The following is a 12,205-nucleotide window of genomic DNA, read 5'->3' on the forward strand; positions in this document are numbered from 1 at the left end:
ATCTGTCCTAGTTGTGTGGCTAGGAATTAAGATTCTGTTCTACCCTGCTTTATATCTGCTCAACATTGTGCAATAGAGCAAGCAGAGAAGATTTACGCACGTGTATCTGCTCGCATTCTTTATCACCTAAATGACGTGGCCTTTCAGGCCTCAGTCTCTGATTAACAAAGCATTTTTTAATGATCTACGGAAGGATTTCTCACCGCACGTGAACTGAGTTCTCACAAGTGAAGATTCTTAAACCAATCACGACGGCTTCTTACGCCTGCTTGTAGAGGTGATTTATGGGTACGTTCGCCCTTTTGTTTTATCTGCCTTATACAGAAACATTCACTGTGGTTATCTAATCTTACAGTTATTGGTTTCCGGTTTTGTCCACTTTCAAAGGCAGGCTGACTTTAATAGCATATACATAAGCAGCTGCCTTCTAAGAGAGCGTTCTATATGGAACCTCATAAGTCACTGATTTGGAACTCTCTACATAGTCAGCAACTTTATGTGCTACTCAAATAGTGCTCCTTACATGAAACACACTGGGGATGTGAATCGCAATTGATCATTAGAGCTTGACGTTAACATGCTGCTGCTTTACTGTGCATTACAATAACACATTGTCATTCTAGAAATATATTAAAAAAGGAATTTTACACAAAACAAAGTATTGAAAAAGTGAGTAAAAAGTTTAAATATTTTAAAGGTAAAGAGGACATTTGTACAAAGGTTTTGTAGAAGAAGCTTGATCAGATGGGTTCTCCTTAAAAGTCAGCAACTTCAGGCTCCATTCATCTTGTTCATTGCTGTTATTCACAGCTGGTTAATGGGTGATGCATGGGCTGACATTTGCAGAATGTGTGAGTGTGTGTTCGTGTGTGTTCTGCTGCCTGACTGCTCCACTAGATTGGTTTTAAATTGAGAATGTGTGACACTCATTACACGAGGGTGGGCCTGTGTTCTCATTTGTCCCTCAGCTTTAGTGCCCTGCAATTCAAAGATTGGTTTCTTGAAAAATAAATGCAGCATATGTTTATGAATAAGTCAGTGATTTGCTGATTTTCCCATTAAAAAACTTGCAGAACCTGCCACATGTTTCACAGGGGAATATAAAGGTCATTGCAAATATCTAACCTTTGTTTTGCATTGGAAAGGACTAAGGTGGGCCTTCTCCTCTCCTCTCCTCTCCTCTCCTCTCCTCTCCTCTCCTCTCCTCTCCTCTCCTCTCCTCTCCTCTCCTCTCCTCTCCTCTCCTCTCCTCTCCTCTCCTCTCCTCTCCTCTCACTATTATTGCTCTGTCCTTGTTACCCTTTTGTCTCCTGCTATTAAAGTGAAGTTAGCAAGCTGTGTTGTCACTGTGGGTTGCTGCTAGAGCATGCTGGGTTTTGTTTCCTTAAAGACGGCACAAAACTGGAATCAACTAGCTTATTTTAAGTTCCACACAACCTGCTGCTTTATTTTTTTCTTTTATCCTAATGTTTATCACTACATGCATCACAAGTTGACTTTTCTTATGGAAAAACCCACTGACACAAGACTAGAATGTTGTGAGTGGTTTCCACAGAGTGATTTTTAGGGTCTTCTGGGTGGTTTCTAAAATTCATTGCAAGTCTGTGGAATATTTTTCACCAGTTTTATCATCCAACAGTTGACAGTTGTTAGTCCGATCCCACCTCTCCTCAACAAGCCGCATAATGTGAGGTATCATTCATGTCCGTCACAAACGATAGAGGATTCGTCATCTGATGAAGTTTAATATTTCGGTTAAGGGTTTGTAATATTAATAATGGGGCTTGCAAACTATTGCATCAGCAGATGTTAATATAGTTCCTTTAACGTGGTGGTACTTCCTGATTTTGTTTTAACTGTGGATCAACCAGAATAGCATCTTTGCACTGTCACACTGGTCCTGTGCTTGTTAATGACTCTCATGAGGAGGACAAAATTAGCAGCCAACGCCCCGTGAGAAGCACTAAATCCCTAGGCGATAATTACCCCCTCTGCAGATTTATGGGCGGCTCTACATCCAAGTGTTGACCCCTCTGTTGAGTTCTGCAACCAAAGGTCTGAGTAAATCAAGCCCAGTGGTCGCCCCATCGCACAGACCCTGGGTTCATACGGACACACGAGTCAGGGGACAGCGCTGGAGTGGGTCTGTGGGCTGCTGATGGATTTATACAGGTTAAACTTCAAACTGCCGTCCTCCTGCTGAGGGAGAGATGGTTAATACAGGACGTGCGCACGCTGTCAGGGGACCAGGTCTACAGGGGAGCCTGTGTTACAAATTGCCTTGGATTGAGGGGAATCAAGCGCTTTGCATTAGATTTTTCAGGCAATTAAAAATGAACGATTAGAGTGTTAATTCAAAGTTGACTTGCCCTCTCAAAGCATTATGTTTAATTAAATTATAAACTGTTGAGTGCAGATCATCCCGTTAAAAAAGAATATAGTTTCTGCCACCATTATTATTAATTAACAGTTCGAGCCATTATTGTGAAACATTAAACAAATTTCCATGTCTGTACCCTCATATAGAGGCTGACATTGACCTGTTTCTGTAAACAACCTTCTGAAAAAAAAAAAAAAAAAAAAGCTTCTTCTTTTGCTTCTTGAAGAGATGCTGTTCGTATGTGACCTTCCTAAATATTTAAAGAAGGGAATAAGTCATGCTGAGTGCTGATGGTTATATAGGTCTTTTGCCATATGTAATGTCATTGGTTAACTCTGGCTAGATGCTTTACTGACCTGGCCAGCTCCAAACGTGTATGCAATTCGAAGAAGAATTATGCCATTGCAGAGTGTAAGGTTTTAATACTGATACATTGGAGTGTTAGGAGTGGAAGCAGATGAGACATATCGGAATTACTATCGAGAAGGGTGAAATATTACTGACATTGGTATCGAATAGTGACAATTGTGCATGCATGCATGTATAAACTGGTCATTAAACAACTGTATCATATAAACTTGAGAATTCTGCTGTTACTGTCTAAAGAACTAGTTTCGAAAGCCTTGCGTGCAATGCAGACAAAGGCAGGAGCACTGTTCGCCACACGATACATCTGTGAGATTGCATGGACCCCATGGGACATTCTGTAAATAAAGCTTTACAGCCTCCATTAAAGATTCATAAAATGCAGTACACATCCTCAATCTAGAGTTTAATGGGTCTGTGGTTATATATCATCCATGTAGCTGTTCAAATTTCTGTCTGTCTCTATAGTTTTTGATTTGTTTATGATGAAGCATGACTCCACTTCTCTGCAGTTTTTATTGTATTTCTTTAGTTATTGTGCTACACAATGGGAATGCTCTATCCTTCCAATTTACATGAACGCTTCTCAAGAGCCGCAGGTGCATTTGAAGGTTATCATTACAGAGGCTGTTTGATTTAAAGTCTTAAAAACTCTCTCTGAGTTTGTAAGGTTCATGTCCTACACAGTCTTTTTATCCATTCCATGCTTTAAACGGCCCGTCGCTCCCAGGAGTGTGTCTTATCCTGCTGAAAAAGAGTGTTTTTGAGTCAATCCAAATAGAATGAATGAGATGTGCCAGGGCTTTCACACCGACTGGTTGGCATTCTTCGAGAAATTTCTTTGTAGGCCTTGTCAAACCCAAACGTCTCAAACTGAAGTGCTATTTCCTTGGGGGAGACCAGGTTTGGTCTGTTTCCACAATGCAGTTCTTGCATCTGCCTTTCAAATGGGGTGGTCTTTGTTATTCAGACTTTACACTGAGGGTGCTGTCAGTGTGAGATTGCTGACCTACATGGTTTTGGTGCCTTTTTAGATTACATGAAATGGAGTTAAATGAATAGTTCACCATCCTGTTGTTCCAATCCCATATGATTTTCTTTCTTCTGGGAAATACAAAAAGAAATATTGAAGAATGTTCACACTCCTTTACTTACAACAATACTTTCAGTGAGCAGGTGACGGTCAAGATCCAAAATCGAATAAAACTATCATAAATGTAGTCCATGTGACATATATATCAATTCTAAAGATATATGATGGTTTTGTGGTATAGGAACAATCTAAAATTTTATTAGCTTCTGCCATAGATCTCATATCTCATTGACACTTCTGCATACAACAAATTGGAATAAATGCAAATGACATTTGAGAGCTATGACGGAGTGGAAGATTTTCAGAGCTTGACAACCCCCAGTCGCCACATGTTTTTGTGGTGCGAACATTGTCCAAAATGTCTTGTTTTGTGTTCTATAGAAAAAAGAGTAATGGGTTTCAAATGACATGAGGGTTAATAAATGGTGACATTTATTTTATTTTTTTGTGTGTGTGTTTCCAACTCACCTGTAAAGCAAAGCCTAAGTAAAAGACTGTTAGTATGCACCACTTTGCCATGGTAAAACCCCAGGAGGAAATAAGTTAAGCTTTATAGCTCTGCTTACAGTACATTGACAAATGTAAAACGTACCTCTTTAAAACTGGGTTAAAATTAACATTCACACCCTGCCTTGAACATTTTAACATGTTTATCCATTTTTTTCCTCTCATCGTTGTTTAAAGCGGTGTAGAACATGTTGTAATTATGCCTGTCTCTCCCCTTAGACTAACACCTCTGCACCACCACCTCTCTAATCAACACTTTTTAATTAGCGCTTTGCTAACTCATCCACAGTGACGTGTGTGCCAAACTGAACCGAGTGAATTCTGCTAGACAGCCGTGTCGTCAACATGCCCATTATGGGCATCTGCCAGCAGCGGCCCTCTGGGCCCTGGCGCCGTCTATGTATTGGATAACTATGTTGAGGAAGGAAGTTGCTTTTCATGAGATATTCTGAAGTCAAAGTCCTCAGACTGGTTGAATCCTTCCAGGCTTCTTCTCATTACTCTCTATGAGGAGGAGTAGTTATGACATATTATTGTCTTCAGCCAAACAAGTAAACTGTCATGATAAACCAAAGCACATAATCTGCTCCATGGTAACCTGACTTATTGTTATAACCAGCTGTGATCACACAGTAAGACAATTACTTGGTTTCTGTTTTTAGCTTGTCATCCACAGCGAAATCTCATTTGTCCAAAATCAAATTATATAGCTGTGTATTAAAGTATGTCCTTATTGGCTGTGATTATTGTTGCTTCCTAGAAGAAATGCTCTGTATCTAGCTCTCAGAGGTTGCTTTTTAATTCAATTCAAGCTTATTTGTATAGCGCTTTTTCGCTATACATATTGTTTTAAAGCAGCTTTACTGAAAATGGTTGTTTCAATGTTATAATTTAGAAAGTATTCTGTTATCAGCCAGAGAGTATTGTACTAAAGTAATGTAATTTGTAACCTGTAATCTGGATCCAAACTAGAGCTGGCACAATCTGTATTCAGGGATTGGCATTTCTAGGTAGAAACTGTGAAGCAAAGGAGAAGAATTAGCATAGCTGTTGTGCATAGCATTTTAGGCAGAAAATTATCTTGTGTGTTTGATACTATTTCATCAGATATCATTTTAGTACAAGTTCTGAATTATGCATTTTTCGTTTAACTATCAACTTTGTCTCGTATGTTTAAAATTGTTTGGAGAAATAATAATAGACGCTAATGAGAGTGTGCATAAATAACGAACTTGGATAATTTTGTATTAAAAGAATTTGAGATATTTTGAAATCTTCACGTTGAAATCTCAGACTTCAGAGAGCAGTTTGAGATTGCCAGGAGCTTTCTGAAACTAGATGTGAGATTACTGAGATAATTTACTCGGGGGAAAAAACTTTTGAGAAACAGGAGACTAATGAAAAAAAGTCTGATTGCTCCATTTAATCTCATGTCTAGGGGAAACAGTTGAGATCTTATTTGTGATTTTTCTTTTCTTTCCTGTGGCTCTGCACTCAGTTCACTCTGCTGGAAATTTGTCAAGTTGTTACACGTGGATCTTCTCTATGCTTTTCAAACTTTTTTGATCTTGAGTTAATTGACTCTGATTAAGCACCACACATAACTTAATTTAACACAACTTTGCTTATAATTTATGAAGCCCTGCGCCAGAACAAGTTTGTGCTGAATTGCGGTGCCATCTAGCCTGGGTTTCCCCATGCTGCCTTGAGCGCAGCGCGATTTTATTCACGCTGCTAGGCAGCCTGGACACCATGGACCAGATTTTCCCCTCAAAAAGGGAACCAATCACAGAACGGGGAGGGAGCAGCAAGACGATGACGACGTCTATGCGACACACCGAAGCAGTTTGTTTATATCTATGGATCCAACATGGAATCAGACGTGAAGTCACCTTTCGATGCAGCCTTAGATAGTGTTCTAAGTAGTTTAGAACGCAAGTTTATTTCGTCTTCTTCCTCGTCGAATTTCTGTCGCTCTACATACGTCATCTGGTATAATTGAAACGATTGGCTATGAGCTACGTACAGGCGCATTTGATAGACATTCGTAGCGCCCAATAAACGGCTCTGGGCATTCGTAAACCACGCCTCAAATACGAGAAAATGAACATGTGGTTCCCAGACCACGTCTCAATGAGAAGAGGTCTGACGTTAGCCAGGCGAGGTGCCATCTGTAATCGGTGTAAAATGTAAACAGTGTGAAAAATGATAATTCTGGACTTTGTTATCCAATCATTCAAAATTATCCTAAATTATTTTAATGCAGACAAAAGAAATGCATATTTCGAGCCATAACCAGGCTGGAGAGGTGTGAATGTGTGCAGGGGGAGACTGAGACTGAATGGGGCTCGTTTGCACCACAAAACAATAGAGACAATATACTGAATTGATGTTTAGAAGATGGCAATAAACATCAGTAGCATTTTAAAGTAGCAAATCAAAATAAAGTCATTGACATGGTCTTGAAAAACATTTAACTAAATACAGAGTTTTGGACTTATTATCTTCAGATTTTAAATATAAAATGTTTAGACATGTGGCCTTAGCTGTAGTGCATTTCTAGATTGCTCCAGTGCCAACTTCAATTTTATTTTCATGAGGATGTTTCATAAAAATTAATTTCTAATAACTTTACAAAACTTTGAAGCTATTTATAACAATTTTTTTCATTATGACAATAATTAATTCTACATTTACAATAAACTGCCAGGTGTCAGCTTTCAAATGAGATCATACTTGTGCTTTTAGTACAAAGGGTTCATGAACTGTATCTGTTTAAGTTTGGGTATGTCATTTCTGGGGATTTTTCAAAAGTGGCGTTGCAGCTTAACAGGTTAAGTGTGAAAATCCCATATTTAGTCTTGATTTCAGTCTTTACACAACACCAGTAACATGGTAGATTGTCCAGTAATGAGATATACTTAATAAACTTGAGATGAGAAAATATGTGCTCACCTTTTACACACTGGTGGGACCTTCGCACACTAATGAGTTTGTCAGATGTTGATCCAATGCTTTACCCACCCCACATTTACCACCTAAGGGCAGCATTGGATCCCTGCTCTGTGAATGTGGTTTGATCTTGGATCAGTGACCTTTGACTTCAGAAAACACTTCAGGGAGGTTTGTTTCAGAGACAGAGCTGCTAGAGGGAAGTTTTGATCATAACTGATTGGAATTCTAGCACATGTAGAGCTGGTTTGTTGTTAGTCTGTGTTTCTCTGCATGGGTTCACTGGTGTATGTTCACAGCAATGAACCTTAAAGCTTCCCAAGATGCAATCTGTGAGATCACAGCTTATTTGTTCTTTGAAGATTTTAAACGGGATTTACTTTAGGCAAAGCTACATCATCAAGCCTGGAAACTTCTTTGCTCACACACATTTTTTTCTGTTATAACAGCACATAATATCTGCAATCAATACATCACAGCAAGAGATGGTGGTTGCGTTAAGATACATAATGGAAGACAGCCTCATACAATGAGTTCACACTCAATGCAACGCCTCACAAACTAACACAAGACTTCTACTGGGGTCTTTGATGGCCAGCTGGGTTGAGTCATGTTTGATTATCTCTCTATAATCAGAGGAGCCTTGCAACAGAGGACAGGCTTAGATCAATACCACAGTGAGTTATTTTTCTAGACAGCTACCTTTGCACGATCCCAATCACTCCTGTCTGGTGGTTGGGCGGCAGGGTTGTCATTGTCTACCAAGTTCACGTTTATCAATCGAGGTGTCCGCTATAGAGATTTCAACTCTTGCCTATTTAAATAAGACCTCTAATCCTTGCCATCAGTCAAGCGCCAGACAGACTCATCATAGAGATAATAGTCCAAAAATGTAATTTTATCTGGCTGTACCCCTATCCATCATGAAAATAGTGATGCCCATTAGATTAGACATGTGGCACATTTTTAGCCCACTCAGTCATAGTTGAGAGATGGATGATGAAGGGAACTTTTACAGTAAAATTTGTTGTCATGTATGGCTTGTTTCCACCGAGCGGTACAGTATGATTTGGGATGGTAAACCCTGATACTGTCTGCGTTTCCACCGTCAACAGTGCCCTTACTTTATAGGCGTGGTGTTTGCTGGAAAGAAGGGATCGACGTCATTCTCGTGCGAAAAAGAAAGTGACTCAGTAAACAACAATGATACCCAGGATATGCACCTGATGTGTCGACTATGGTACATTGCTGCGTGCCGACATTGTGTTGCAACGGTATTGTGTTTCAACTGTATATTAAAAAATGGCGCCTCTTTTGTTGTGATTTCACTTGTAGCACGCTCAAGTGACGATTCTCTGTCAACCAATCAACATTCTGCGGTGAGTCTAGCTCCACCCTTTAGATACTGGACTACTGTGCTAGGTACCCCAACGGAAGGGTCACAAAAAAGTGGTATGTTACGGTTCGGTATTTTGGTATAATTCACAGCTTCTGACAATCGAAACTAATAATTGCATATCGTACTCTACTGTAACGTACCGCTCTGTGGAAACGAGCCATTAATTTCATAGTATATTCAAACAGGTACAGTTTTGGCTTAGATTTGGCTCTGAATTGATTCATTGTCCTTTTTTTTTTAGTTCTGCCTGTCTCTAGGATGATTCATTGTGCGTATTATTAAACTGTTTCCAAGGTTGAGGTTATAGGGTTGCAGGGTGACTTCAATCTGTATTGTTCATCAGGTTTGCTTGCAAAACAATTTCATCACTATTTGCGTCTTGTTCCATATACAGGCCCTAGTCAATTCCTGGCCCCATTCCTGCCATTTCTGAAATCCTCTTAGTGGCACTGAATTTAGATTATTACCATGAGTACATTGAATCTCTACCTTTCACTTGTGTGGGATTTTGCTTTCCCAGAAGCGAAAAGTTTCATGTAGTTGTCATTTCCCTCCAGTCATGGCAGTTGCTGCAAATTTCATGGCCACAAAAGTTAGTGTCTTTGTCCAAATTCCCAATTGTAGTGTTTACAGAATTTGATACTGTAGAACATACTTCCCGACTGCTGATGAAATGTGTTCTACAGGTATGAAGGTGTGTAGTATGAATACATCCACTATGTTGGCATTGTTCTACATTACATTGCTGGTTCAAATGTGTTTGATTAGGGTTTGAGCTAAACTGTTCGATGGTAGCCCTTCAAGAGCAGGGCTGGCTACCCTTAGTCTAAAGTTTAGCCATGAGCAACCACATCCTTGGTACCTATACCTCTTATATTTAACAAGCCAGCCAGCTCACAGTTTTCCACCATTTCATTTTATATTACTCCTCAACTCCTGTTACCTTATGGCAGTCAGATCCTGCTTTGGGAGGGACAATGTCCTGCAGGGTTTATAGCTCCAACCGGACCAAAATTACTTGCCTAAAAAGTTCCTAGTAATCCTGAAGACCATTATTAGATGGTTCGGGTGTGTTTGATTAGGACTGGAGGTAAGCTCTACAGGACAGTGACCCTTTAGGAGCCTGCCTCATGGGATAGCAAAGTGTCCACAAGTTGCACACTTTAGAATCTCAGCAGATGCTGAAGTGTTGTCCTTAAGCAAACCCGTGTCCCCTCACTCTGTGTATGTGATGTTCAAATGTCTGTTTGGTGTCTTGCAGGAGTTTGCCGCCCTGACGAAAGAGCTGAATGCTTGCAGAGAACAGCTGCTGGAGAAGGAGGAGGAGATTTCAGAGCTGAAGGCCGAGAGGAACAACACCAGAGTGAGTTCACACAGTGTCTTCCAGGCACTTCAAAGAATTGTGCTCCTCATCCATCATCCGCCTCGGAAAGTTGTACTTGTTTACTAAAAAGTCAATAATAGAACTGATGCCCATCCAATGACTCGTGCATCTAATTCATAATGTTTTTTGCTCCATAATGACTGATGCATTGCAGAGTCGACAACAGTCTCTATAGATGAGCTTTGGTTTAAATACTTCACTCACTGTCACATTAGCTGCTCCCTGTGTAAGATTGACACCCGATGACTTGCACATGTAATTCATGATGTTTTGTTAGAGACAAGATGCTTGTGATTGCTCCAAACTGCATTTACTGAACTGAAACCAGATTTTGTTGAGATGCTTACCATAGATTCACAGCGTGTAGTCACAACATTCACACTTTGATACATCTGCACCAATTTTCCTGGGGTTTAATGTCATGAGATGACAGTTGAGCGATAACTTTATCCTTGTAGCGGTTAGATCATAATTCCCTGAAAGTCAAGATAGCAGGCAGGCTGGTATTTTTCAATAAAATTGTCACCAATCATTTGCATGGAATGCAGAGAAGCTGCTAAAACATCTGACAGGAACCATCACTCTGGCTATCCATTTCACAAGAAAGTACTCATTCTCACTTCCATTCTTTTCCTGCACCTCTCAGTTCCTGCCTGAGTCACCGTGCTAATGCAGCCCGGCACACCTGACTCCACGCTGCAATTCAATTAATTACTTGCGTTACTTATCCGCAGCCAAACGTTTGAAGAGTCAATTATGGAATTGAGGATATTGGAGGTATTAAAAACCAGAGGGGGAAGCATTGATCAAGGGAGATAAGGGGACGTAGTGGAATGGAAAAGAGGAGAGGTCGAGTGAGATTAGAAACAGACTCATTTGACTCAGCTTCTAATCTTACACAGGGAGCAGCTAATGTGACTGAGTAAAGTATTTAACCCAAAGCTCACCTAGAGAGACTGTTGTCGACTCTGCAATGCATCAGTCATTATGGAAAATTATCATATCTTAATCATTTTTAGATTGCGTCCCAATTTACATACTTGTAGCTTTACTAAAAGAGCATTAGTTGCTGATAATGCAGAAAGTTCATACTTTTCAGTAAGACATTGTAGAAATCACATTTTGCCCACTAGGCATACGCAATATTCTGTATATATATATATATACTTTCACTGTAAACTCGCTTTTGTTTATTTTTCCAATATAGCCTAAATCAACATTGTGAATATTCCAGACTTTTTAGTGTTTATTTCTGAGTATTGATACTAATAATAGGGGGTTACCAAGTGAGGTCAAGTTATCTCAACACGGTGGCCACCATGACGGGTCGACACGCTTATGTAGATTAAAACTTTTTTGGAAACTTACATGACTGTGTGTGTATTTCATATGAGTGTACAACATTTTTAAAAGTACTTTTATTTACTAGTAAAACTTTGGTTATAAAGTGGGAAAAGTTTAAGGTGCACTTATAGTCATACAATGTCAAATTATGTCAAACTGGTCATGTAGTCAAGTAAAGGAAAGTACAGCATTAACAGAGGAATTATACTGATTTCAGTATTAAAATTAAGCATGTAGGTGAAATATTCAGGATGGATTTTTAAACATGGCACCCCTTTAAGTTAAATGACATGTTACTGTCCATATATTGATTTAAGATCATTGCTGAGATTCATGTATTAACTAATGTCTGTGTCTGCTGAAGGCACCAAAGTTAATCTGATCCACCAAAACAGACTCACGCAGAGGTAGAGAGAGTAACCTAACCTGCATTATCCGGCTATAGGGTTGTTTTAGTGCTGAGCTGGCGCTGGGAAAGACAGAGGCTGGCACAGACTGAGGGTTATGAATGAGAGAGCAAGGAACTGAGCAGAAATAGAAAGGTCAGCTCCTCGATAGGTCTCTAGAGCAGCACTGCTACAGTACTGCCAGTACAGCCCTCAGGCAGGTACATGTGCTACTGCAGCCCTAATGCTGTGTTACATTCAACTAGAGAAGCCTGAATTTCCAACTACCTTCTTGGCAGAAGCCAAACTCCGTGCTTGGAAATTTGGAAACTTGTGGAAATCAAGTAGATTGATTTCACCGGCATGCTAAAAATGAATCTAAAACAGTTTACTT

General features: G+C 39.8%; 1 protein-coding gene across 14 annotated transcripts in view; it reads left to right on the forward strand.

Moving 5' to 3' along the window:
* The window catches only part of ppfia2 (PTPRF interacting protein alpha 2), a 199,689-nt gene that overhangs the window by 143,167 nt on the left and 44,317 nt on the right, over positions 1 to 12,205 (forward strand). For all 14 annotated transcript variants that reach the window (XM_079870217.1, XM_079870219.1, XM_079870220.1 and 11 more), the window contains one exon: positions 9,959 to 10,060. In XM_079870217.1, the coding sequence (XP_079726343.1) occupies positions 9,959 to 10,060 (102 nt within the window). The remainder of the gene's footprint in view (positions 1 to 9,958; positions 10,061 to 12,205) is intronic.

This window comes from Squalius cephalus (assembly GCF_949319135.1).
Source record: "Squalius cephalus genome assembly, chromosome: 4".
Taxonomy (NCBI): Eukaryota; Metazoa; Chordata; class Actinopteri; order Cypriniformes; family Leuciscidae; genus Squalius; species Squalius cephalus.